The following is a 27886-nucleotide window of genomic DNA, read 5'->3' as shown; positions in this document are numbered from 1 at the left end:
GAGCCTGTTGCCTTTGGTTGTGACTCGTAGGATTGTGGAAGATGTGTAGATTCACACAAGACACAACAGTGAGTTTAAACCCATCTTTTAATTGCATGGTTTCTATAAAACAAAGCTGACAAACAGCCTCGGCGCGTCGTACTGCATCAGGAACCGCGAGAATCATCAGACGCCTGACGATCAGGATTGTCGGGACCGGTGAGGTCCGTCTCCTGGTGGAATCAAAACACTGGTGGGGGGCTTCAGACTGCAAGGGCTGAAACCGTGTGCTTATCATCTCCGCTTCACAACGGGTCGGATCAGTTCATTCACACACAACGTAAGAGCTTTCTGTTATCCAGCTGGTAGGTTGGAGACGTCTGTTTGTGCTCTGGGATTTGTTTTTTTGTTTTGTTTTAAACATTATGTACAAAAGCAGTTCAGTTTCACTCCAGTACCTAAGCTAACACACTCTCACAACTCAAAAGATTACATATGGAAAAATCCAAAATCATCCTGCTGCCTGCAAAACCCACAAAAAGAACCAAAACCATGAGTAGAACATTGTGTAAAAATGACTACAGTCAATGTGACGGGAAGAAAACTACAGAACTAAAACATCCAGCATGCTGCAGGAAAAGAACTAAACACATAAACTACATCGCAGGGAGTTTTAGGAACTTATTAAATATTTTGTGACCCGTTTTAAAGACCATCAGTGATGACAGGGGTTTGGTTCATCTCATGGGATCTGATGACAGCAAGGAAATCATAAATAAATCATCTAAGCGAGACACCCTGCATTCTGCATTCACTTGAACATGTTCACCTTCTTTGTGACACCCAGAAAATAAAATCCAGTCACCGCCTACTTCCTGTTATGACTGAAAAGAATTCCGACTTTCCAATAACTGATCCCACCCTCGGATGAAGCCGCATTGCAGCCTCAAAGCTCGTCGTGTCAGGTGCATGCGATAGCTACGACTCGCCTACGTATACGATTTACATACGTGTATAAATACGTACGTATTGTGTGAACGATGAAGAATGATTTCAAGTTTTCTAGCTGGCGCGCCTCGACAAGGATGCAAGTGAACTTAGAGGCTAAAACGAGGATTTCATCTTTGAAAAGGGTCCAAATAAATAAAAATAAAAGATCTCTGTGCTTCTGGAGGCATTTATATGCTGTACCAGTGTTACGTTATTTTTATTGCTATTGTTTTTTATTTTTTGAAAACTAGTCCCCATTTGCTTTTATTTTTAACAGAATGCAGCAACCCCATCTTACTGTAAAGCTCAGGAAGAAACTCCACCCCGTCAGCACAGGGGCAACTAGATGACTGAATTTTCATTTATGGGTGAAATGTTGCTTTAAGTTTTCAGAGTTGGTTTTATTCGTCCAGGCTTTCTAGGTGCTCGCCTCGGTTTTTAAAAGAAAAACAGAAGTTTGCGACAATTAAAATCTCAGTTTCACTGGTGATAGTATTTATTATTCCATGAATTATGTAATTAAAAATAACACAAAGACGTCAGTCATTTTAAAGACTGAATGTTTAGAAGTTCACTATCAATATCTAGCTGGGCTGATTTGAGGTTTTTTTATTTGTTTTTTTAAGGTCAATTCTGCTTAAAGCTAAGAGGCAGGAAGTGGGAATCCTGGAGTGGAACTTCCGTCTCCCTCTAACCGCTTCCTGTTTGTTTCAAACTTCTTGACAATATTTTATATTTTTGGCTGAAGTCTTAAGAAAAAAAACCTGGACGCAGCTGCATGAAAGCCGGAAACGAATGTTCAGTGATTTGGGTGAACCGATCCTCTAATGAGATCAGGAGGTACCCACGTAATGTTAGTCGTAAAGGAAAATGAACAGACATCAAGGCACTGGACACGTTAAGAGATGATGGCACATAGCTGGTGGGGGGGGGTGACAGACAGGGGAGAGGGGAGGACAGTGGTTAAGGCCCACAAGTGTCCTACTGTACATTTAAGTGCTGGCAGTAAGTGTACCATCATGTGATTGACCGTAAATCAATGAGCTGAGGATGACCTGCAGGAGTTCTTCCTCGCTTCACGCCGTTTTGCAGCCAGGAGGAAAGCGGGTTTCCACAAGCAGTGCATGAGGCCTTCAAAGGCCGTCGGATAAAATGCATAAACCTCTCAGCCTGGATTCGCGTCGGCTCAAACCCTGTTGTCCGGTGGGTGCGCCCCAAACCCGGCGTCACATCCTCGCTTTAACATCCCGGGGTCACCCGGAACCGGACGACAGACGGGACTCGTCTTCATAGAAGTCACGCTTATTACTATGATTATTACTAGCATTATTATTATTAATATTATTATTATTACCAGGACAAAGAGCAGAACTTCCTGGGTCCTCTTAAAGAGACAGTCCCCAGAATCCTGACCTGACCTTCACTCACCGGACAGGGCGGATCTGTCCCGGGGCAAATTAAAACTAGGTTTTCATTCAGTCCTTAGCATCGTTACGGTTCACATTTTCACGAGGGTTTCTGTCACTCGGCTCGATCCGTGTGACACCCACAACAATCACAGGGTATTTACATGTCAGCTCCACCAGGGGGAGCCCTGTGGGACCACGTGCTGCAGGAAGCAGGAGGAATCCTGCAGATTCAGGTCGCCTCCAACGGCTTTGGCATCTGTGAGTTGAATCTGAATCAAAATGGACGGGGTCTTAGTTTGAGGGGGGGGGGGGGGCGTTGCATCTCTCTTTCCTCTCTCCCGTGAACCGTAAAGAGAAGGGAGATGTCCCCACGCCTCGCTTCCTGTCTCCTGCTGAGTGGCGTCTTGTTGAAGGCTTTGCAGTGGAATCAAGGGGGGGGTTGTGCTTCGGTTAAAATCAGCGTGCACTTCTTGTGGTGACCCCCCCCTCCCCGGTAAAAAGTTTGTTTGTGAAATATTTGGTACAACGACAAGCAGAAAAACCATAAAAAGGTTAAAATCACACTCAGCTTCCTTAACATCTACTTCATTTTTTGTACAAACGGTTAGGAATGGCTTTTTTTTAAGACAAGTCGAGTCTCGGGGGGGTGGGGTGGGGGGGCGGCAGCGCCGTGCTGGGACCGGACACCCCGGTCCGCTGGGATGTGAGCACCTGTGAGTCCAAACTGTGGTGGAAATCACACAGGCATGCAGATTGTGACCGCTGATCAAACTCTTCTTCAGCAGCTGTAGCCGTGAGTGTGGGGGGGGGGGGCAGCGGTGCCCTGCAATGCTCTCCACCCTGGAGAACCATTCTGTACAAGATCCAGACCCAAACGGGGTCACACACAGGCGTCTACCCTTCTTTCTCAATAGTGCACCCCCACAAAACTGCATTGTTTTCCGGGGGGGGGGGTGCTCAAACGTTCGGGCGCACAGGTGGAGGTAGGGGGGGGCAGAGGTGTGGAGGGGTCAGAAGGTCTCCGAATCCTCTGAATCGTTCTCGGTGGTTCCTTCGCTGGAGGGTCTGGAGGGGTTCCTAGAGCTGCGGGGCCCCCGCTGGCCGGCGCTGCCCGGGCCCTTACTCACCTGGTGGGGCAGCTGCCTCAGCAGGGAGCCAGGGGAGGGGGCTCCGGAGCTGCAAGGGGAGCAGAAAGGCATCATGGTAGCCAGAATGAGAGCCAGACAGTCAGCCACCTCTCTGCTAGGAGCACAAGCCAGAGCGGGGGTCAGACCTGGGGGTGAGAGACAGGAGAGGGAGGGAGAGAGAGACAGGGAGGGAGAGAGAGAGAGAGAGAGACAGGGGAGGGAGAGAGAGACAGGGAGGGAGGGAGAGAGAGACAGGGAGGGAGAGAGAGAGAGACAGAGGGAGGGAGAGAGAGAGAGACAGAGGGAGGGAGAGAGAGAGAGACAGGGAGGGAGAGAGAGAGACAGGGGAGGGAGGGAGAGACAGGGAGGGAGAGAGAGAGAGAGAGACAGGGAGGGAGAGAGAGAGAGAGAGAGAGGGAGCGGAGGGGGAGAGCCAGACGTGGACGTGGTTGAAGCGGGGGAGGCGAAGCAGGAGACAAAGGGGGGGACGGAGCAGCATTCCATTAGTGTTCAGCCAGCTGACAGTATGCAAACAGAGAGGGGGGGGCAGACCACGAGGACAACAGAAGAGTAACATCCAATAATAGTTAAAACAAATACACAGCTGAGCTGGAGGGGGGGTGTTGGGGGGGGGGGTCCCCACTGTCTAAGGTTTAAGTACAACTTTACGTTCACCTTCGTCTGAGTGGAATCCACCAATGGAAGGAGGCCAAATCCAACCGTGTAACCATGGAAACAGATGGTTTGACTGATGGGTGTTTCACCAATCATCAGGCGTCCTCTCTGACTGGTGGGGACCCCCCCCCCCCGAAAGGCGAGCTCATGCAGCACACGTGGACTAAACATCTAGATATCTGAGCTCATGCCGGACTGGAGAACACGCGGCGTGGAGACAGTCTCCACCCCCACCCCCCCACAGGAGGCGGGGGTCCAGAACCTACCGTTCTCATCCACCTTCTGGACGCTGGCCCCCCTGGACAGCAGCTCCTGCACCGCCTGCTTCAGACCGCTTCGCGCCGCCAGGTGGAGAGGGCTGACGGAGACGGACAGACGGTTTGTGACGTAACGATCGACCTGCTCAGCGATGCCATCGAGCTGGGCTGCGTGCTAACGCCTTTAGCTCAGATGCTACATCTCTGGTCAGCGTCCATCGCCTCGGTTACACGGGAGACGAACGTGTCCCATCCAGTCCCCCCGCTACTCACGTCTGCAGCGCTGCATTGGTTGCATTTATGAGCGTCGTGTCCGACAGCTTCTCCAGAATGGCCAACACGCAGTCCTCCTTCCCCTGGAAGCAGAAGGAGTCACCGTGAGTCTGGGCCCACGATAGCAGCGAGTCCTGGGGGGTCGAGCCCCCCGACAGAGCTTCATCTGAACCAACGGACACGGGGGACAGAGCCCCCAGTGGACACTTACGGTACTGCAGGCCAGATGGAGGGCGGTGTTGGCGTCCTTGTCCGTCAGGCTGAGGTTGGCGCTGGTCAGCAGCAGCTCTGGAGTTCAGGACAGAATCATGAACACACAGGTAAACAAACAGGTAAACAAACAGGTAAACAGGTAAACAAACAGGTAAACAAACAGGTAAACAAACACAAGTGTACGCGTTCACATCATCTCCAAAGGCGACCTCCACGAAACGACATCATCATCGCCGTACCCAGAACTCCAACTCTGCCCTTCTCTGCCGCCATCATCAGTGAAGTGCGACCCGATTCGTCCACGGCGTCCACAGGTGCATCGTGGGACAGCAGCAGCTGGACACAGTCGACGTGACCCGAGAACGCTGCAGCGTGGAGGGGAGTCCTGCCGGAGAGGAGGGACGACAATGGATGAGACACACACACACACACACACACACACACACACTCACACACACACACACACACACACACACACACACACACACACACACACACACCTACCTGCCCTTGGCATCTATGCAGCTGGTGATGTCTGATCCCATGGCCTCCAGCAGCAGAGAGGCACAGGGCTCATGATTGTTCACCCTGATTGATTATAGATTGATTAAACCTGATTGATTAAAACCCTTTCAGTAACTCAGAACACCGTGTTCAATTCTTTTTGTGTAACTTACACCGCACAGTGGAGAGGAGTGAACGGGTTCCCGTCGATACAGCGACAGCCCTTCTGCTCCAGCAGCACCTCCACACACCCCTCGTGACCTACACACACACACACACACACACACACACACACACACACACACACACACACACACACACAATCTTTATTATCATCTTGAATAATCACTTAAAAACTGACTTATCTATAAAAAAGGTGCAGCAGACTTGGTGTGTGTGTGTGTGTGTGTGTGTGTGTGTGACTGACCATAGTAGCAGGCCCAGTGCAGAGGCGTGTACCCGCTGTGGTCTCTCAGCGGGGGCGGGGACGGCGGTTCGGAGCAGGCGATGCTGAGCAGCTCACTCAGCCAGGAGGCGTGGCCTCTGGCCGCCGCCAGGTGGATGGAGGTCCGCCCCCTGGAGTCGCCGAGCAGGATGGAGGCCTCCTGCTCCAGCAGACACTGGATACACTCGTCCTGACCGCAGAGCAGCTGGGGAGAGGAGACAAGGGGGGGTTAACGGTCGACCCGAGTCAGGTAGAAAACCGAGGGACGGCCCGACGCTCACCCCCAGGTGCAGAGCACTCAGGCCGTGGTTACTGGTCAAGTTGACGTTGGCTTCTCTCTCCAGCAGCAGCGACACGGCGTCGACGTGACCTCCTGCCACCGCCAGCATCAGAGGAGTCCTGCAGAGGAGGAGGAGCAGGAGGAGGAGGAGGAGCAGGAGGTCAGACAGAGACGACACGCTGATCAACAGGAGCAGAGGAAACGAGGATCACTCACTGTCCCTGAGAGTCAGCAGCGTCCACGATGTCGGCGCTGTCCGATTCGTCCAGCAGGAGGCGCACACAGGTCGTGTGACCGTTCATCACTGGAGGAAGGGGTCAGACAATCAATGAATACAAGTCAATATAACGGTCAATAAGTAATATAGTCGTCACATGAATACACATTCATAGGACTCTATCAGTAATAATGTTGATAAAAGCACTTGAAGCTTCTTATCATTGTTTTTGCTGACGTCTGATGTTTAAAGGGACAGTAAACCCATTTTTAAGTGACATTTTGTTTGTCATGAAAAATAGAAGGAAAAAAAAAATCCTGATGTCTGCCATCACCCCTGTGGTCAGGAAACCTTACAATCTGCTGCAGCAGCTTCTGTGTCCATTGGTCACATGGTCACATGGTCACATGGGAGAGATTGGAAGGAAATGGAGAGCAAGAATAAACAAGGTCAAAATGACCAAAGATACGAGAATCTGCCATCAGCACCCGGATCATTTCCAAGGAGATTCGAAGGTAAGATCATTTTCGGACAGCCCGTAGTATTTATTCTGAATTCCCAAAGTTTAGTGGATAATTAATTAATGTCTGGAGCGACTGGAAGTATTGCATAAATGTTTTTATGACCGGATTATGGCACTTGTGAAAAGTGAACAATATCAAAAATGATAGACAGGTCACCCGCATACATGGGGTGATAATTATCTGGGATAATGACCCCCAAGGTGGGTTCACTGGGGACTCGTCCTCAGTATCTGATGATGATGACATGATTTTAGATGATAACCTTTTAAATAAATGTGATAGTCGGCTCGTTACGTGTCGCTTGCTGTATCTTTATATAACGGCGCTGATATGGATTCACCGTGATATCTATAACTGCGTCACTTCCGTAACTTATGATAAATTTTGTTTTTCTAAGTCCCCATTGATCATAATAATAATAAATTAATATGACACCAAGCCTTTTTTTTAAATTATATACTTCAAATACTGACCTGGTTCCTTTTGACTTTACTGTCCCTTTGATTCTCTCCTAAATGTCTGACATTAAAAGGGATTTTCTGTTCCGGTCATGAAAAATAATAAGTTGTACATTTTATTATCATGTCTGTCGCTCTGAGATTTTAAAAGAGATAATCCTGAGGTTTTGTTGTGCTTTTATTAAGTGTGTATTTCTCAAAAAAACCAACAAAAAACTTGAAATAAAGGTTAAAAAATGTGAATTAAAAATAAAATTAGTTTTTCTTTTGGCTGAGCCATCAGTATTTATACACTGTCGTATTCATTTACTTCCTGGGAATTGTCTGAACTGAAACCGCTGCAGACGGCTACCACAGCGTCCACATACTTCCGGCCACATTGCACCCACCTGCCAGGTGGACGGGGGTTCGTCCGTGCTGGGTGTCGGTGGTGAGCGGCGACGCCCCCTGGCTGAGGAGGGTGTGGACGCAGTCCGTGTGGCCCCGGAGGGCGGCCAAGGCCAGGGGGGTCCTCCCCGTCTCGTCGCCCTGATCCACCTCCGTTTCCCCCTGCAGCAGCACCTCCAGGGCCTGGGCGTGGCCGTGGTACGCCTGATGGGGGTGGGACGCCGTTAGAACACCGTCAGAGCGCCGTACATTCATTCATTCATTCATTCATTCATTCATTCATCGTTTGGGTCTCACAGCGAGGTGCAGCGGGCTCCTGGCGTTTGGTGATTCGGGGTCGTCGTGGCGACCGTCGTCTCGGTCCAGGAGCTGCAGGTCACAGCGACACACATCAACACGCCTCATCTACAATGCGCAGGCACACACTAACACGACACACACGCTTCATTAGAACCACTTCACACACGTGTGGACTGACCAGCTCCAGACAGTGTCGGTGTCCGTAGGCGGCGGCGTAATGGACGGGGCTGTATCCCTGTTTGTCTCTGAGGGACGCCGTCGCTCCGCTCTGGAGCAGGAACTCCAAACATCTGGAACACGCGTTAAAGATGAACGCAAAGCAGATCGTCATCAACGTAACGCTCGAATGTCACGCGTGTTTCTAATTGTCAATAAATAATCCAGCGACAGAGAAAAGCCAGTCGCTAAACCGCAGCAGGTAAACGTCGAATGTGAGATGAAATCATTTTACTAAAATTGATTCCATATTAGAAATAAATGTTTGGAAGTAAAACAAAAAGAGCTGTAAATATCTTTGACTCTCATCCCTTTCCTTGGTCTCATCCGTGATGTATCTCGGCGTCACCTTGTAGAAAAACGAATCGTTTTTAAAAACCTGACGTCAAATCCAACAGAGACCGTGAGTGATTCTTATGTTTTGCGTGTCGAAGGCGTGTTTTGTGTGTTTGGACGCTGCTCCACGTCTCCGTGTTGCCTCGGTGGACTTACAGCGCCGCCTCTTTCTCCCTCTCTGCCTGAACTCCTTCGCTCTCTGGCTCCAGAGCGACGCGCCGCCTGCGGCGAGAAGATGGGTGTGGGGGGGGGGGAGTTGGAGGTGAAGCAGGATGGAGTTTAAACAGCCTACGGTAGCGGGTCAATGCTAGATGCAGGTCTGTGCGATGCATCGGGAACCCGGGGGGAGCTGCTAATCTTGGAGCCGTGCATGACTATCACCTCGGTATCACCTCTGGTTACCGTGGAAACACAGAGGTGTGGGGCCATCAGGTTTCTAAATCCAGCCCCGGCAGACAGCTCCCCCAGATTTTCAGCGCAACGACAGAGCAGAGGTGTGAGGAGGAGCAGGATGTGGACCTTCTCTCCTCACCAGACCTCAAAAAACACCTCACCTCCTGTCCAGGTCCGAGGCAGCGGCGTAGTGCAGGGCAGAGCGCCCCCACTGGTCGGTGGCGTTGATGGCGGTACCGCAGGAAACCAGAGTTTCCAGACACTGATAGTGACGGCTGGCGGCTGCGTAGTGGAGGGACGTCCTGGGGGAGTAACCGGAGGAGAGCGTCAGCTGGTCAGCAGAAAACCTTCGATCACGCGTGGCGTGATGTGAACCCCCACCTGCCACAGGTATCCCTCCGGTTGTGGTCCCCCCCGCTGCTCAGGAGCAACTTGACACAGTCCACATTCCTGCGCAGAGAGAGCAGCATTACTTCAGTGACCTTTAATGAAACGTTTACAGCTCAGCTCCGACGCGTGGCTCACCCTCCAGCGGCGGCGGCGTGGAGACACGTCCTCCCCAGGCTGTCAGGAGTGTCTATCTGGAGGCCTGCAGACAGGACCGAGAGAGAGGAGAGAGAGTGAAGGTTAGGGAGACACGGGAGGTGAGGTGAGGCTGAAGGAGGAGGAGGGAGGAGGGAGGAGTCTGGTGGTGGAAGGTGAAGCAACCGGGTCAGATGGAGCATCTCCAACCGCATTCAGCAGGAAGAGGTCACATCTGCTTCCTGGACTGGATTCAGATGAAGGGGCGGATCCAGGAATTCTTCTTTACGTCACAGTTTATGGTCACTAATACTAAAAATAATCTATTTATAAATCCATGACAGGGGGAGGAAGGTGAATTTATACATTTGTAAGAACAGTTTGTGAACCCACACGGGAGGCAAAGGTCATTCAAAATAAAGATAAACACATTGTCCCGTAGCGACCGTCAGGGTTCAATCATTGGAACCCCAAGTTTCAGTGAAGCCGAGGCTGTGCATACGTAGTAGCAACGTTGCCATGGAGACAGTGAGTAAACTACAGGCTGCATTGTGAGGCCAGGCGTTAAGGTCGCATTCTCGCGTCGATGTCAGCGCCTCCTGTGTCTTCTAAACGTGTTGAAAAATCACAAGTGTAACAACAGGACCGTCAAGTGGAGGGAACATGAGTCAAACTGACTCTGGTGCTTTGGCGGGGGGTGGGGGGGTCGTGATGAGTGCACCCCCGTTCTCCGGATGAATGCGTCGCCGACGGGGACTCTGGATTTAGCTCAGAGTGATCCGAACACAAAAGCTGTCGTGACCAGACGCGACGCTGCAGCTGCACGGGGCCGGAGCCCATCTGAAGGACTCCTTTGTTCTGCACAGATACTCTGCAGAGACACACGGAGCCCAGCGTCATCCTGCCCCCCCGCCCCCCCCACCCCCGTGTTCAGTCGTCTTAACCGGATCCGGATTGGCTCCGGATGTCACTTCAGTTTCAGTAAATCGGTTCCAAACCGACCGAACACATGGAATGAGTTGTTTGACGCAGAGAAGATTTCAACCAGTAGGTTGATGTTCCATGAGGAGAGTCGACCCCCCCACCCACCCCACCCAGAAGGAATTGGTCTCATCAGTGAGGCCTTGTCCTCCTCTGGAACATTGTGACTTGGATTTGCTCTGAGCTGAATATGAGCGCTTGTGGAGGAAAACAATCCAGCTGCGACTGAATGAACTCCAGGAATGCTCATGTCGTTACGTTTAAGACCAAAAGAATCCAAAAATAATGAGTTTATCTGCAAACAATTGATCCAGATTCTTCTCCACCTTTGTTTACTGTCTGTTCTGTCGCGTTGGGACATAGATTGCGTTTCAAACTCATTCAATTTATAGATAAATGAAATAAATACGTATACCACAGTTTTGAATGAGTGTAACATATCAAATATTTGCGGGACTTGATGAGTTTGCTCACAGATCCATGCTGGCTGGTTACCTGAGGACAGCAGCTTCCTGCAGCAGCTGGCGTGAGCGTTCAGGGCCGCCAGGTGCAGAGGGAACATGCCGTGGACGCCTCGCCTTCAGAGACAGACGAGGAGAAGGAGCGATCGTCATGGTGATCTCGTCGTTGTTCAAAAAAAAATAAATGTCAACACCTATTTTGTCCCTCAAAGCGCCAACCTGGTGCAGTCTGCCCCGCTGGTGATGAGCGTGTTGATGAGGAGTTCGTGACCGTAGCGGGCGGCGATGTGGAGAGGGGTGTTGCCATCCTTATCCACGCTGTCGATCTCCCCACCTGGAATAAAATGTTTATTTCTAGGGGGGAAATACACAAGCGTGCATTCGGGATTAGAACGCTTTGAGTGGACTCACCGTTCTGGATTAACGTCTGGGAGCGAGTGAAGCGTCCGTGAACCGCCGTCATGTGAAGAGGACTCTTCCCGTCGCGGCTCTGGAGACGGGACGGGAAGGAAAACAGCAGAAATCAGACATCTTCTCAACCTGTACACGTTTGAAGGTTTCCATGGCAACACCGCTCGCAGTCGAGCCGCCGATCTTTCAGCAACCTGAACGGCTGCGTCAGCTCGTGCGTACCTGCACGTTGACGTCGGCGCCGTTGTTCACCAGGAACTCCAGGCAAAGCGCTCCGTGCGTGGAAGCGGCGGCGAAGTGGAGCGGCGTGAAGCCCTTGTTGTTGGGTTGGCTCACGTTGGCGCCGTAGTCGATGAGCTCGCTGACGACGGCGTCCTGACCGTTAAAACAGGCGAGGTGCAGCGCCGTGTTCCCGAAACCGTTGGCCTCGTCGATCTGTTGTCAGAGCGAAGCAAGATAGGTTGGGGGGGGTGTGCACGCTGATTCTGTCTTTGTGTATCTTTAAAAGCGTTGCTACGGTAACCAAACATCACACGGGACGCCATGTTACACGTCACGCCTCTTCCACGTGTCGATTAGACACATTGTCTAATACAACACAGGTGACGTGACGCCGCTGTGGTTTTTAACGTCTTGAAGATGCGTTTTAGTGTGTGTGTGTGTGTGTGTGTGTGTGTGTGTGTGTGTGTCCTCGCCTCCACAGCCAGGTTGAGAAGGTGTTTGACGACGGCAATCTGTCCGCAGGAGGCCGCCGTGTGAAGAGGTGTGTATCCTCGCTTGTCCTTGCAGCTGATCTCCGCCCCCTGACTGACGAGCAGACGCACCACATCCAAATGTCCTGCAGGAGGCGCACCGGAGCACACAAACACAACCGCGCTATCAATACAAAACGCAGACAAGGAAGTATCACCTGTGAGTTATGAACTATAGATTTGACGTGTGTGTTCCTTCCGCCTCACGTACTGTCGTCATATTTTTGACATTAATTGATGTTTAATCTCAAACCAACGGAGTGACCGGTCCTCCCGCTACTCAGGAGGACCGAACAGGATCTAGTTTCATGACGCGTCTTCGTTGAACTCCATCTCTGTGCCATCCTCACCCATGAAAGCTGCCCAGTGCAGCGCCCGACCGTCCTTCTTATCGAAGGCGTTGATGTTGGCTCCTTTGGCGAGGAGGAGGTTCACCATCTGACAGAGGAAGACAGATATAAGACGGAGGAGTGTATTTATGTTTGCATGTTTTATGGGTGTGGGGGGGGGGCACAGTGTGTGTGTGTGTGTGTGTGTGATCTTTATATAACAGTGTTGTAAATACATTTGGCTCAGCTGTTGCATGAACACTCTGGAGGTTTCACAAATAGAGTCGGCCCATTCAGCTTCAGAAATATGAAACCGCTCGCTGTTAACTTTAGACTCGGGATGTTTGTGAATGATTCCACGTGAAACACAACAACCCACTTAATCACCCCGACGGGCGTCATACCTCCGTGTGGCCGTTGAGGGCGGCGTGATGCAGGGCGGTACGCCCGCCGCGGTCCGAGACGTTGACGCTGCTCAGCAGCGGGATGATGACCTCGGCGCATCGCAGAGCGTTATTGGCCGCCGCCACGTGCAGCGGCGTCTGCCAGTTCTTGTCGCGTGCGTTGACGTCTGCGGAGTGGCGGATCAACACTCGCACCGCCTCCTGAGGAGGAATCAGAGTGGCCTTCATGTTTAAACTCACCGCGATCTCTGGTTGAGAGCAACGCGCCGATCTGTCATGTGACCTGTCATGTGATCGGATGTCTTACTTGATTTAAAGTGAACTGATTTGCAGCTTTCTAATTAGGGAGCCTGGGTTTGGACGATCAGAAACGTTTAAGGTTCAAAAAAACTCCAACTTATGAAAATAAAACTACTTCCAGCTACTTCCGCATATTTCGCTTTACACGAGAGCTACGCCCTGATTGGCCAGCTGGGTGTAGCGTAGGCTCTCACCCAGCTGTACTCCCCTCAAATAGACTCATCAATGAAGCCAACAAAAGCTCAGCCCCATCACGCAGACGCCAGACATCCCAGACATGCTGAATTACCTGTTTGATGTGGCTGCTCCACACATTCGCTGAACATTCCACCTGAGAAGAGCATGCAGAGTGTGGAGGAATGCTGCCAGAGGCTCAAATATGAAGGGGTGTGGCTCCACTGCACCGCTGTCAGCACGCTGATTACACTGTGTGTGTGTGTGTGTGTGTGTGTGTGAGCTCACCTCGCTCCGAGATGCCACCGCCCGATGGAGAGGGGTGAGCCACATGTTATCTTTGGCGTTGACCCGGGCCCCTGTAGAGAGAGGGGGGGGGGGGGCAGACAAGATGCTGATGAACTGTTAGCTACTGATGCTAAACCACAGCTAACAATGAAATGACGGATCAGTCTAAGGGCTCTGATTGGTTGTTTTCTAATAGCAAACGCCGTTACACACTTTCATCTGATTTCTTTCATCTGATCCTCTAAAATCGTTATAATCTTGAACTCGGGCGACGTCATGTTACACGTGACACGCTGCACTGCATGTTTGATTGTTGAACCCACTAAGTTTTTTTGCAAACAACAATATTTTACCAGAGAGGATGAGGAGCTCCGTGATCTCGGCGTCGCCCAGGAAGGCCGCCGCGTGCAGCGGCGTGCGCTTCTCTGTATCCTGAGGAAGGAAGCAAGAAGGTGAGCGGAACACTGGTACAACTACCAACAGACACGCTGGGTCAGGTTCAAATGGAGTTCAAAGGTCAATGTGATGGTGATTTAACGGAGAAATGTTTCCTGAGCCGCTCGGACGAGAAGCTGAGGCTCTCGTCTCCCCCAGGAAGGCCCTCAGTTCACCCATGATGAGCTGATGTGTCGACACATCCATCCTTCATCCCGGTGAGCGAACACGCCCGATGACCCGACGGTCACGTGACAGGGATGAGCCAATGAAAACCCACGCAAAGGGACAAAGACAGTGTGTGGGACGCACCACCCAGACATGTTCTACATCTAACACATGCCTTTACTGACTCCTGACCCATGACCCCCCACCCCCTATCCTTGGGTGCTGGGTCATACAGGAAGTGGGGGGGGGGGGCAGTAGTGTCTAAGAAGGATTTAGATGTTCATAAAAGCTGTTTAAGCTAACGAGCCTCATCAACAACAAGTAGAATAAAGTTTCCCATTTTTTTGCTGTTACCATGGCAACTCTCGGACCTTTTCCGCGCAAAAAAAAGGCACAGTTTTGGGAATCGACTTAAATTCAGCGAGAGCGCAACAAAGTCAGGAGTCCATCTGACCATCTCGCGGTGAAACCAGCTGGATAAAGGGGCTAACACGCTAACATGATAGCATGCTCAGCGCAAACGATGATGTCATCTACGAGCGACAGCCTTTACGTGACCTTTACACGACCTTTATGTCGATCGAATTTTTAACATAATATAGTGTTTTATGTGCGTCTTAAAAACATTTCTAGAGAAGATGATAAAGCATGATTAAGTGTGTGTGTGTGTGTGTGTGTGTGTGTGTGTGTGTGTGTGTGTGTGTGTGTGTGTGCTCTCACCAGAGCATTGATGTCTTCAGACTTGTATATGAGCATACGGATCTCTTCAGGGTCTCCACTGAAGATGGCCTGGATGAGCGGAGGCTGGTGAGAGGAGGAGGAAGAGGATGAGGAACACGTTCAGGAGCAGGAACACCTTTTCACGCGTGACCACCAGAGGTAACACGCAACATTCGCACGTGATGGTGAACGAGAGCGGTCTGAACCGGCGAGGCGTTCCTCAACGAGAAGGCGAATGAACAAAACGACATGTCAGGGGGACATTTCCTGGTCGTTACGCAAGAGGACAGAGGAATGATCCTTCCCACGGTACGTGGTGTGTGTGTGTGTGTGTGTGTGAGCAGCTGCTTGACTTTAAACTGCTGTGTTTATAAAAGCCAGAGCACAGAGGACTACTATGGGAGCGTAACCCACTCTGTGCTGCATCCAATAATGTCCTCCAACGTATCCTGGACCAAAATATTTCCTGTCGACTTCTGGAAAAATCTTTATGGAGGTCATAAAATAAAATATCTGTGCAGAGACAAAACCTTCAGTGAGGAACGCTCTGTGAAGGTCACATCACCGAAGCCCTTATTTTCCCTTCCAGATCAGGGATAGAAGGTAAAGAGAGGACACACACACACACACACACACACACACACACACACACACACACACACCATCTATCAGTGGGACACGGGTCAGTGTGAGTAAGAACAAAAAAAAATGAGGCCTGAGGCCAACAACATTAATCTATAACCTATAATCAATAAATGACCGTGTGGAACCAGTGTGACCATGGTTGCTATGGTAGCTTGTCAGCTTGTGATAAATGAACATCATCAGATTTTAGAGACATTTTAAAAGCATAAAAAAACAACAACAACAAAAAAAGCTCTTGATCAAACTGTTGCTTCACTATTTGAGCTTCATTTCCTTCTTGACGAATCAGGACGATGTGGAATTTCATGGACTTTCAAATTGAATCACAAGAGACAGATCAAGATGAAATATATCTATAAATGTATTATCTATTATCTATAACCCACTCCTTTATAAAGGGATTGTATTCGAGTACAATGGTGTTCTGAGTCCTTGAATTCTTGACGTAGACTCCACATTGATGACTTCAACACAAAATGCTGAAAGTCTGCGAAGCTCTCATTTCCTGTGCGGCTCTGCCCCCCTCCCTTCATGACTTCCTGTTGCACCGTGTCTTCTCAGAAAGGAGGCCGAGGAACCAAACCGCGGCGTTTCACTTCTGCTTCAAAAGCAGAACCCACGCGCCCGAAACGAAACGTCGCCACTTCCTCATCCGAGAACGATTCCGGCGGCACGTCGGCAGGAAACCGAAATTCTCTTGATATGAATTATGATCTAAAACAAAATGTTACTTGGGGTGGGGGGTGGGGGTGTTAATATGGGAACTGGGAGGTTCAGACGGTGTAACTTGAAATATCCTGATCCATCACCCTCACCCGTCGGATTTTGGTGTGATTTCACCAGAACGCGATTTCTCTCCTGAGTCTGACATCACATGAATCCATTACAGGTCAAAGAACTGGACAAAAGCCCCCTTCAGGCAGCACCAGAGACCAGCCCCCCCCCTACACCCCATCACGGATGACGTCCCCTGGTCGAACACGTCTTTTCACAATGAAGCCACCTGCCGATGGAGACAGAGTATCTGCCTCCATCGTCAGGCATAGGCGACGTGTGGGCGAGAGCGGAGGGAGGTCGGAGGTCCTCATTGGCTGAGGAGGCAGCTGTGTCAGCATCCTCGCCATCTCCCCCCCCGCGCCTGAGCGCCCAGCTCGGTTTCACTCATGTGTGGGATAGCGATGCGGGTTCCACCGGCGTTCGTGGAGAGGAAGATGCAGCCAGCACGCATTCACACGGGGATTCTCTGCAGTCTGCAAACAGCCACATCCCAGCTGGCAGCAGCCCGTCGTCACGGTGATGAGGCTGTGACAAAGGGGACCAGAGAGGGAGAGATTCCCTCCTCTTCTTCGGACAGCGACAAGGACAAAGATGAGATCAACCGTCAAGGAGACAAAGCGTGTCACCCCTCGATCCTCCCCCAGCCCCTCACGCCGTGCTGCACGATGATGCTATCCATGTGGTAGTTATAATGCATTATAAGCATCATCAATAACCCTCCTGATCATAACCTCTAAAAGAGCATTCGTCCAGTGTCAGCCAGACCTGTTTTATTGCAGGTTATGCACGGCTTCAGAGCGTATCGTCCACTGCGTTACGAGCGCATTATAATGCGTTATGTCTGGTCCCATGAGGAGGGGTCATAGAGAGTGTTGTATTTTCAGGATTCTCTCTTCTTATCTGACATAATTTCCCTTCATCAGATTACATCTGTTTACATTTCAAATACACACAAATAATACATAAACGACACACACACACGCACACACACACACACACACACACACACACACACACACACACACACACATGTGGACATCCTGCTTCATGTGTCCCTCTATAAAGGGACGCCTGTCCTCTGCAGCCACGTCTTCATTTCCTCTGAAGCCTGAGGTGACAAACCTCCTCAGCCGCTTCATCTGCTTCCCCTCGGGGTCCCGTCACACGTCTGGTGTAGTCATGTGTTCGATCACACCCCTCCACCCTCTTTTTCTCCCCCTTCATCTACCTCTAATGTGAAAAGAAAGAAAGACAGACCAGCTCACCTGCCTCAAACAGAGGAAACAATAGAGGAAACCTCTAAGGACGCAGCAGAGGAACACAGGAAGTCAGATAAGCGAACGCACAAACAGCAGAGACAGCGGCAGGAAGTCAACGACTTCCTGAGAGTCGGTGGTGTTCTGATTGGAGGAATCGGACCTCCAGAATAAACCACAGGATAATGTGCACCTTATACCAGCTCATGTGGAGACAAACCCGCGTGACCCTTGACCTCTGAACAATGGCACTAATGCAAAACCTCCTCACTGCAGGTAAAATAACTTAACTGGTTTACTGTCCCGGGTTAATAATAGCTGATTGTCACATGACACATTCCTGATCAGCACATGACAGAAGGCAGCAGAGGCAAACGTATGTACTGCTGAGCTGCTGAAGCGTCCTGTTAACAAGCATTATCAACATGTCTGAAAACAGGAAGCCCCTCAAAGTTGTGTTACCGGCAGACAGCAGCTCTCCTGCCTGGAGCTAACAACCACCCCCTGTTCGGAGGGCGCCACGTCATCGGGATCGGATTTACCTGCTTCGTTTGGAACGCGATGGATCTTAAAACCGGAGAGAAAGTAGGGCGAAGTCAAGTTCAGACACCTGCAGGGCGATCCTCGCTCTGACAGGAACGAACAGGAACCACTGGAAGGTCGACAGGTCTTGACCTCTGACACCAATCAATCAATCAATCAATCAATCACCCAGTCTGAAGTTTGTCCAATCAAAGCCAAGGCAAAGAACTTGATTTGCAGACGTGTTGAAAGTTGGATGTGGAAAATTTCTTAACTTCTTGTGTCAAACCAGATGAAAATCAAGATCTGGATTTTTTTTTTCTTCCATCAAAATTGCAACTTTTTTTTTATATTTGTGTGATTATCTGGAAAACTAACAGTCCAATCATGATTAAAAATAACAATATGTTTATGAGTTATATAATTACACATTAATACTTATTCAATTTGTAGGCTATGCCTCAGAAACCCTCAGTTGTGACAAATTCCATTTTCATTATGATGAATTCATTCATTCATGATTGTTGTTTGTATTGTTGTTGTCAACATGAATCCATTCAGTCTTCCATAACATTAGAGATTATGAAATTACACATATATTTATTCCTGCGAGTGTTTCTGGCCGATCGGAAAGAGGATGCGTGGGCTTGTCACCGTCACATGAATTCAGAGACGACTTCATGACGCATCTGAATCCGATTTGGACTCACAATGACGCGCTGAGCTCGAACTACTTTTTCAATCTCGGGGACATGTCGGTGAGCGGCCCAGCGGAGGTGTACATCAGGAAGTGGCTGAGAAGCGGCCCGTCCTCATTTTAACGGGACACCGAGTATCCGACAGCAGGACCCGGATTCACGCGGTGATCCGGGGCTTGACGAAGCGTCTTCACACGGGGGGGGGAAACGTTTCTCTCCTCGGTGGACGAACCACCCCCGGGAGAGGACGCCACGAAGCCGTGGTGACGTTATAACACATTTAGTACCACAAACAGAATGAAGCTGCGCTGGCTGTGTGCTCACATGCTAAGCTAACGGCGGCTAGCGGCTCTACCTGATCGGCCAGCCTGAGGACAGCCATCTCCGGGTCCGCTCCGGCTGCTCGCCCACTCCCGCCGACACCGCGGCACCATCCACGGTGCGATGCTGCGCCACCAACTCCTCTGCTCCTTCCTCCCGGTCCCGCCCCCCCCCCCACCCCGCCGCGGTTGCCTTCTCTGCGCTTCCTAGCAGTCGCACAGGCGGCGGATGATGACGAAGGCCGGGGCGAGCACCATCAGCCCCCCGCTTCCACTGACGCTATCTGCGGGGACGCCGCCGAGCAGAGGCGGCCGCTTCGACTCTCGTCCGGGAAGCAGAGAAGCGGGGACGGCTTGGCCCACCGGCGTGAACAATCCTCATTTATTATGGCTGCTGCTTCTCGGAGAGTCCGAGCATCTCTTGGAGGCGCACGCCGCCTACAAAAGCGTCCCTCCTCCCCCGGTGTGCGGAGCCTCAAGCCGCACGGAGAGGCAGCCAGGCCGGACTCATCCGAACGCAGATCGTACAGGAAGTCGGTGTGTGTGTGTGTGTGTGTGTGTGTGTGTGTGTGTGTGTGTGTGTGTGTGTGTGTCCTCCTCTGATGCGGGAGTGGAGGAGACGCTTCCTCAGCATCGACGAGCTGCACCTCCTCGCTGCTGCCCCCTAGTGGACGCCGACCGCCACTGCTAGTCGATAAAGTCAAATCATTATAATAAAGTATTTTAGTTTGTGCAGTTATGATCAACTTCTGTTTTCTTGGGGGGTTTTTTTTGTACCAGCCCGTACTTGCATTTTAACATGCGGATATTAGTATCGTGTGCAATAACAGGGAGCCACCAAACACGACAGGATCAGTACAAACTGTACGTTCAACAAAAACGACTCAAAGATAAAGATACAACACAGGCTTCAAATGGGAACATCTGACGCATTCAACCAAATGTGATCGCGTCTGTTTTCATTCCAAACAAACAGGCTGAGCAATAATGAGCAAAACATAAATGTCATCAGGCTCACACACACACACACGCACGCACACACACACACACGGATTTAACGATCTGTGTTCCCGACATCCCTGTTTCACACCCCTCTGATATCTGTTGCACGCTTTCTGACTGAACTCTAGTCGCCATGAGTTTGGAAGAAGAGAGACCGCACGGCCCCCATGACGTCACACTTAAATCACCCGCATGACGTCAGGAATGAGCTCATTCCGCACAAGGACACCCGCTCCCCATCGCCCCCATGCCACACTCCTGATGGTTTATCAGGCTGTTTTGTCTCCGCAGGATCATAATAAGGAGAAGCCCGCAGCACCTCTTCCTCCTCCTCTTCTTCCTCTGAAGTTCCATTCTTCTTTTTCTTCTTCTTCCTCTTCTTCTCTTGTTTCAGTAACGATTCTCTCATCACAGCTTCAACGCATTTGTGTTTTATGAATTTAACATTATATCCATTTAGCGAGAGCTTACTTACAATCCTTCATCTTAATATATTTACGATAAAATGTGATGTCTCACCTGAATAAATCATTTCTAATAATTTCTTCACCACATTTGTGTGCTGTAAATTTAAGAAAGTGTAAAATCGACTTTTAACTTTTGATAATTCATTGTCAGTAAGATATATTTAATATTTATTCATCATAAACATGCTGCACCCAAATATGTTAAACCGCTTATCTGTGACTTTGTGGTCAGCCTGAAATAATACTTTTCATTAAATAAGAAACTCATCAACCTTTATTATTGTTACTAACGTATATCATTACATATTTAGCGAACCAAGTGTTTTAAAAGTAAATTTAATAAATATATTATATGCATGCAAATGTTAAAATAATGAGAATGCAGATTATTTGCCCGGGCCAGAAGAGACTTCTTTTGAATCCACGGATGATGAAGGTGCACCTGTGAGTTATTGTTGTGCCACTATAGACATTTGCTTTGATGAAATGGGAGTAAATGAAGGTTGTTTTCCTTAGTTATAAAAAAGTTTCCCCGTGTTTAAGCTTGTACTGTCGCTTATAGATGAGGTGGTTGAACAATGCATTTGCCTAAAACAATTATCTTATATTTGATACATCTCTAATGTGATTTTTCAACAGTTTTAATTCATAACTACAGCATTAAATATCTCATGCTCTGGGATTAAACTGAATGTGTGACAAATATTCTGATCATAATCTATTAATTTCATTACAGTAATTATCAGGAACTCTTTCAGGAGGGTCCCTGTTGATTTTTTTTTTCCAATTTACTTTCAGCATCTTATTTATAAGGAGACAAACACCTCAGCTGGGGCCACATTATAATGAAGGGAGCGCTGCTGGAATGCATGAGCAGAATCCCGCTATTCACGGTACTTTGACATCTTTGTTGCAAATACGTTATAATAACGACTCGACAGGTGAACATTTATAATTATTATACATATTGAACGATTTGGTGATTTGACACGTGTGCTAGCTGGTTAGCCGATAAAGTTGACCCTCCGGCCGCCATGTGGAGCGGGGGCGGACACGGCCCAGCAGGTCGGACTCCAGCGGGGCCTTCTAATTATAATTGGCGGACAACAGCGGACCATCTACCAGCAAATGTTTTTCAGACTCCGTGGCCCAGCTTTCCATACTTGATCCCCTACCAAGTGGTCCCAGCAACGGCATACGCTACCAACAACTACCCGGTGGCGGCGGCACCTTGGCCCGCAGTGGCCGCCGACGCCGCCGCGGTGATTTCCATGCAGGGTCAAAGTAAGTAACGCGCTAAATACTGACATTTAAAACAAGGTGTTCATATTTTAAGTATATTTAAATGTTAAGCACCTGTGTGCTAAGATTGTTTCTTGATTATTATACCATTTAACCTATGTTTAACACAATTATGCAAATGTCGCCTGGAGTTTTATTATTTTTTGCTCATTGACAGAAAAAAGTAGGAAATTCCACCTGGACAGGTCAGAACATTTTTATCTGTTTATACTACTTTCTCACTCTGCTTTTAAATAACCACCAATAACTTGAACTAACCAAGAGCTGCTGTTTGTATTTTTGCAGATCTATGTTTGATTTGGTCAACAGTCATTCATATCTCGATTTAACTGATCAGAACTTGCTCGGTTGGTATCTGTGTTTGTCTCCAGAGGACAGAAAAATCATACAAGGTCAGCATCAGGAGTGATGTTAATGTTAATCAGTGGTTTTGTTTCCAGCTTCAGGATTTACTACCTATAAAGCCAAAAGATTCTTGAGATCAATGAGTTTTTCAGGAAAAGTTGCCTCATTTGCTTCTATTCTGGTCTGCATGCAGTCACATCCAACCATCACTCTGACAAAACCTCTTCTTTAATTGTCCTTTTATCACTGGGACATAAATGTCTTGTACGTGTGCACGATTTAAATTACACCCACTGGAAAAAGGACTTGCTTACAAGGCCTGGATCGTTGTAGGTCTTGTAAGCAAGTCCTTTTCGGTCAGCTGACTTGAATCCCTTAAAAATATCTGCTTTGCTTATTTGGTATGTAAACTTTATAATTCTCATTGATTAAACGTCAGTATTTCCATCATAGAAATATGTTTTGAGAAATTCATGTTGATTTTGTTTGGTTTTTTCCTTGTTCAATGTTTGTCCTCCTCAAGGAAAATATGAATTTTTAAATCCAACCTTACACGTGTGACTTCCAGCATGCCATGTTTATACGTGAAATGATTCTCTTAGATGAAGGGGGGTTTCAGCAGTTCCTGCACAGACATCCTGCCCTAGAGCTGTCGAGTACTCACGTTTATGTGAAGCGTATGTATCCTTCGTTTCTCTGATAACACAATAGTTGTCTAAAAACTGAATATTCAGTGACACTTTTTATCTGTGAACGATGCAGATGGAAGTGACGGTCCTGTCCTGCCACCTGACAGAACCGTACAGACGTAGGTGTCACAGTACCTGCCGTGGATTGATAACACGCTACGTCGTATGGGTGAAGTTATGTTGTGGTGACTGTTGTAAAATCTCTCTTCTCAGATTTGCAGCGCCCGGAGAACGTAAGTGAAAATGTCACAATCTGTTTTGTTCCAAGTGTTAAAAAGAATGTTTAGACAGAAAAAAAGATTTATTTTCTGGAAGCATATTTAGATTACTTTTCAGCTTATCAGCCTCATACTCTTTTCTAGAAATAAGAATTATTAGCTCGTCCATCTTTGATCCTAAGAGGTATTTTCACTTTAATTATTCAAACCAGAACCACAAATGTTGGCTATTAATGAGGCAAGATGGGACATGCAGCACGTGTGAATTTAAAATGGATGGATAAATGACCTGCACGTAAGACAGACATCTTGGTCGGAAGGTTCAACCTTAACAGTTCTGTTTGTTTTTGTTTGTTTCTCTTGCTAGTAGTCCATCAGGATCACCTCACTTTGAAGACTCTTCCCAAAATCATGGGGAAGGCTGGCACTCCCCTCGGCTGTGGCGATGTCGGGGATCTCTCGCCGGAACCTCCACAACAGGAAGTAACCCACTGCCGACAGCTGGGCGGCCTACTGGACAGCTGCCAAGGAGCATTCTGCAGCTCCCTGATGCAGAAAGAGAGAGCGATCCCCGTATGTGTGCTGAACAGGAACAGTTCTGACACTGGTCTTAGGTTTTTGTGTCTTTTCTCAGGATATTTCTCTGTTGCAGCTGATTGAAGAAAGGCCATCATGGCAGAAGGACCTGGAGCTCGACAGACAGGAGGGAAAGCCTGACCTCAGGACTCAGGATCAGTTCAGTCCTTCACAGTGAGTATGTGCATTAGAGGATGGAATGTATGTGTTTAAGCTTTTCTTGACGTGTAAGTAATTATTTTCGATGAAACTGTTTAATTGCATTGTTTTTGGTGAATTAATCTTTATATAGGGAACGTATTACAGGTCAGAATGGCCAGCAGTTGAGAGGAAGTCTCCTCTGGACCCTGATGAAGCTTCCTTAATCACTGAAGATCCGAGCGACAACTTCTACAGCATCATGGAAGATGACATGAGTATACTTGCCTGTCTGCCCAGTGAGGACGTGAAGAAACACAACAGTGGGGTCACATCGGGTCCGGTCGGACCTGATGATGTGGCGGCAACAGTCAGCAGTGAGACCTTGACGTCTGAACAGCGTGTCGTCAAGAGCAACACAACAGAAAAGTCCACCTGCGATGTCACGGTCAACACTGAACCACCGCTGAACACGTCAGCCTTCACCCAGACCGAGGACCCGGGAACTGCAGACAAGAATGTCATGACCGAACTCCGCATGATAGATCTGGACTATGTGGCTGAGGTAAGATGAAAAACCAGAGTCCAGCCATTACAGTGGCTCCAGCGTAACACAACCTTTCTATCAATTCAGAAATTTATGAAAATGAAAATGATCAAAAGAGAACCGGAGCAGTACCAAGAGAAGATGAAAAGGTAGTGAGTCTGCTGGGCACACACTCCTACGTTAACATGTTAAACGTTCAAAAATAATTTTTGTAATTGTGTTTTTTTCTCCAGTTTGGAATGTAAATTGAGAGAGGAGTGTGAGCGCGCTCAGAAAGCAGAGCTGTGCCTGCTGGCCCTGTGGTTCAGAATGTGCAAACAGCTGTGCCTGAGCCTCTGTTCTACAGCTGAGGGCGACCAGTGCACTGTAATGTAAGGAGACATCAGCATCATGTCATGGGATAGCTTACACACACAACAATCAGAGCCACGAAAACAACAAACCATCATTGATAGTTGACCATCTCTTGCATTTTGGAGACATTTTCTGATTTGATTTTCTTCTTTGAGTTAGTTGACAACTGCCTTTTTGAAAACATCGCACATATATGATCAACACGTCGCGCCTTATCATCTCAATCTTTTGTATTCATATGTAGAATCCATCCCACCGATGTCTTGAATGATGAAAGCATTGATCAGATTTTTCTCTGCTAATATTGCCTCTTCTGCGGAGACAAATAAAGGTGGTGGCATGTTTCTAGTGTTAAATGTACCAGAGACGTATTGTGTGCCTCTCTAGTCCAGAGAAACCTCCTGGAAACGCTCTCAGTCTTGTGGAACAACTGGAATATGATCACAATGAGATGAAGGGTCAGATCCTGGCTGGAGCTCCTCTGAAGCATCTCAAGCCTCTGTCTGTCGGCTCAGACATGCTAACTACAGCAGCCAGCTACATACCTGCACAGGTGAGACTCATGACATCTGAAGTGAGTCTTATTCCCAGTCACAGCTGTAATAACAGAAGTGTTTCATCATCTCTGTTTAGATCATTGCTGACATGCTGGCTCACATTCCTTTTGGGTGAGTTGACTCGTGTCTAGTGGAGGCGCAGATGAGGCGTTTTTATTCAATACTATTGTGGTTTTTCTGATGTCAAACAGTTCTGAAGAGTCACATGATGCACCGAGTGAAGAAAGTCAAAGTCCTGGTGTTGAAAGCACCAAAGGCCAGGTAGCCCGTCACCCTGAGACATCATTGGAGTTCCTTAACATGATCTTTGAGCAGCTGATTCGACATGTAGTCGTCGTCACATTAAAACTGCTTTTCATTGCTTTTGTCGGAAAAGGAGATTAAGACAAACATCATCAACGAAAGGAGGGCCGCCGCTTCACTCCTTCAGGACAGAGATCTGATCACAAACACAAACAAGCCAGAAGACCGTCAGAGATGTGAGCATGTGAATATTCCTCATATTGTCAGGTGATTGATTACCCAGGAAGCAGATGATTGAGCCAAAGCTGTACCGATTATTTCTTTGCACATCAGCTGCATTGAAAGAGCCCAACACAAGTGAGGTGTGGTACGATGCTGAAGAGGACCTGGAACCTTCAGGACCTCCAGAGGCTACTGGGATGGAGCAACATCCAGCACTGGTTAGAGGAGACACAGGTACTGGTAGGTTTATCGGTGGATGCTGCTACATTTCCTTGGCAGCATGGCGGCCGCAGGATGGGAGGCTCAAAGGGTAGTAGTATGTCATCTGGCATTGGATGTAAATCATTGCAGTGTTATTGTTGTCTGCAGATGCAAATGTAGACATTTTAAAAGTTGATTGGTTATTGGGTGAAGTCCTCAGTGGTTAAATTGTTGTAACTCCAGAATCCAGCATGGAGGAGGCCCAGAGCTCCTCACTGTGTGTTTCCAACCTCCCAGCTAATGTCACAGAGGTAAGTTGACTCACCCGTTCGTATCTCATGACAGGAGTGTGATGCTAGTGTTCCTGGAGTGCATGTAGCTTTCCCTTTATTGGCCTGCATGGTCTCTTTATGACCAGCAGGTGGCAGTCCAGGCTTTGACTCAAGATTTTTCTTTTCCAGGAGGACGTGAAGCTCTGGTTTGAGAAGTTCCAGGTTTCGAAAGTCAACATCTCTGCTTCAAGGAATAATTTGAGGTGAGAAAGATGATATCACATATGTTTTTCTCTGTTTTGTCTTGCATTAGATTCCTGCGTTGCTAAACCCAGTAGTCACAGGATGTTCCTCAGCTTTATCAAGACTTAGGGATTCCTGATGCATCCTTGTCCCTGAGCAAAATCAAACTCTCTAGCAGTAACTTATGTCAAAGCTTCCCTAATGGATGCATGAATGTCAGCGCAACAACTGCCCTTCTCATTGGCTGTACTCTCCAGAGTTGCCGTAGTGACAGTAAATGGAGCCCAATCTGCTGAGGCTGCAGCGAGACTGCTGAATGGCCGAAATGTACAAGGTAGAACTTTGCATGTGGAGCACATGGACAGAGCCACTGCTGAGAACATGAGAGGGCTCCGGTCGTCACAGGATTCTGACCAATCAGCACAAACCTCAGAGACCGGATCCTGCAGAATGGAAAGGAAGGTATAATGATGATTACAATGTTCAGTCTGTCCAAAAAAAAAAAAAAATCAGCCTATCAGGTAACAGCCCTGGCTGTTTTCTTTTGTCAGATATAAAATATTTGTGTTGCTTGGTCACAAAAAATCTGTCTGTGCTCTAGCTGATTACTGCGAAGGACACCTTTGTGCCACAGTACTTCGGCACTATGGATAGCTTCGAAGCTCTGATGGCGGAGCTGACAGAACGCCACCCGGACATCGAGAGGCAGATGATTGTGGATGCTCTGATGGCAGTGAGGGCCAAGCACCAAGGCATCTTCTACAGCCTCCCGCTCAACACCATCAGGGAGATGATCTCCGAGCTTCTTATTAAGCCCACCAACGCCAATATAAGGAAATAATGCTCAGCTCTTCAAAATGTGTGACAAGACATTGGACATGTCGGACAGAGAATCAGAACACCTTTAGTTGTTTGTTTGTTTTTTCCATTGGTACACTTTTTATTTCAAATGAGGGAAAAGAAATTACCCAAAAGGAAAATTTTAGTGGATTAGAAAAGTTGTTTAAAACACTTTTACAACCAGGAAGTCAAATTGATGCTTTGCATTGAGCGCATTTTTTTGTTTTAAAAGGAAGACGGTATTTCTTTGTAGAGTTGTGTGTTCGAAAGATGTTCGTGTGTTCATGTATAAACAATTTGGCTTTGTCGCGTCCAATGTGAGAGCCTCTTGACTTCCGGATGTTTGATCACTTTGATGACGTGTAAGGAAGTGAAGTCAGGAGTCAAGAACATCACTTTGATCTCCACTTCCTGACTGAGCTCGGATCAGTTCCCTGCTGCCACCACTAGGTGTCGTCATCCTCTGAGGGGCGGGACTTGTCTCCCGCGGTGACGCCTACTGGGGTGAATGGGCGGGGCTTCAT

General features: G+C 48.5%; 2 protein-coding genes across 2 annotated transcripts; one reads left to right on the top strand and one right to left on the bottom strand.

Moving 5' to 3' along the window:
- Nucleotides 1-69: 69 nt before the first annotated feature.
- Nucleotides 70-19874, bottom strand: ankrd44 (ankyrin repeat domain 44). The gene is made up of 28 exons (XM_068328612.1): nucleotides 19182-19874; nucleotides 14929-15012; nucleotides 13959-14037; nucleotides 13606-13676; nucleotides 12844-13044; nucleotides 12461-12548; nucleotides 12054-12196; nucleotides 11581-11793; nucleotides 11359-11437; nucleotides 11167-11281; nucleotides 10982-11064; nucleotides 9509-9572; nucleotides 9365-9433; nucleotides 9145-9285; nucleotides 8747-8812; nucleotides 8217-8328; nucleotides 8036-8107; nucleotides 7741-7942; nucleotides 6369-6456; nucleotides 6154-6271; nucleotides 5855-6077; nucleotides 5601-5688; nucleotides 5428-5511; nucleotides 5163-5308; nucleotides 4922-4998; nucleotides 4711-4793; nucleotides 4447-4538; nucleotides 70-3651 (listed from the first exon to the last, which is right to left on the bottom strand). The coding sequence occupies exons 1-28, from the start codon at nucleotides 19206-19208 to the stop codon at nucleotides 3389-3391; spliced, it is 3171 nt and encodes a 1056-aa protein (XP_068184713.1). The 5' UTR covers nucleotides 19209-19874; the 3' UTR covers nucleotides 70-3388.
- Nucleotides 19379-27444, top strand: rbm44 (RNA binding motif protein 44). The gene is made up of 20 exons (XM_068330212.1): nucleotides 19379-19670; nucleotides 21755-21899; nucleotides 22203-22309; nucleotides 22865-22939; nucleotides 23025-23070; nucleotides 23165-23184; nucleotides 23537-23742; nucleotides 23804-23919; nucleotides 24052-24448; nucleotides 24518-24579; nucleotides 24664-24801; nucleotides 25172-25337; nucleotides 25418-25452; nucleotides 25533-25602; nucleotides 25718-25820; nucleotides 25918-26040; nucleotides 26251-26318; nucleotides 26469-26542; nucleotides 26780-26984; nucleotides 27124-27444. Exons 1-20 carry the CDS (start codon nucleotides 19379-19381, stop codon nucleotides 27361-27363), a joined length of 2688 nt encoding a protein of 895 aa, XP_068186313.1. The 3' UTR covers nucleotides 27364-27444.
- The last annotated feature ends 442 nt before the right edge of the window (nucleotides 27445-27886 follow it).

This window comes from Antennarius striatus, chromosome 12, assembly GCF_040054535.1.
Source record: "Antennarius striatus isolate MH-2024 chromosome 12, ASM4005453v1, whole genome shotgun sequence".
Classification (NCBI taxonomy): domain Eukaryota; kingdom Metazoa; phylum Chordata; class Actinopteri; order Lophiiformes; family Antennariidae; genus Antennarius; species Antennarius striatus.
Note: the sequence above shows the minus strand (reverse complement) of the source record. Positions and strands in the feature narration are given on the sequence as shown.

Coding starts and splice junctions, on each gene's coding strand:
- rbm44 (XM_068330212.1), top strand. CDS start 19,379: ATGACGAAGGCCGGGGCGAGCACCATCAGCCCCCCGCTTCCACTGACG. Junction 23,185..23,536: donor ATTTGCAGCGCCCGGAGAAC/GTAAGTGAAAAT, acceptor TTCTCTTGCTAG/TAGTCCATCAGGATCACCTC. Junction 24,802..25,171: donor GGCGACCAGTGCACTGTAAT/GTAAGGAGACAT, acceptor GTGCCTCTCTAG/TCCAGAGAAACCTCCTGGAA.
- ankrd44 (XM_068328612.1), bottom strand. CDS start 19,208: ATGGCTGTCCTCAGGCTGGCCGATCAG. Junction 11,282..11,358: donor CCAGACGTTAATCCAGAACG/GTGAGTCCACTC, acceptor ATTTTATTCCAG/GTGGGGAGATCGACAGCGTG. Junction 5,689..5,854: donor GCACTGGGCCTGCTACTATG/GTCAGTCACACA, acceptor GTGTGTGTGTAG/GTCACGAGGGGTGTGTGGAG.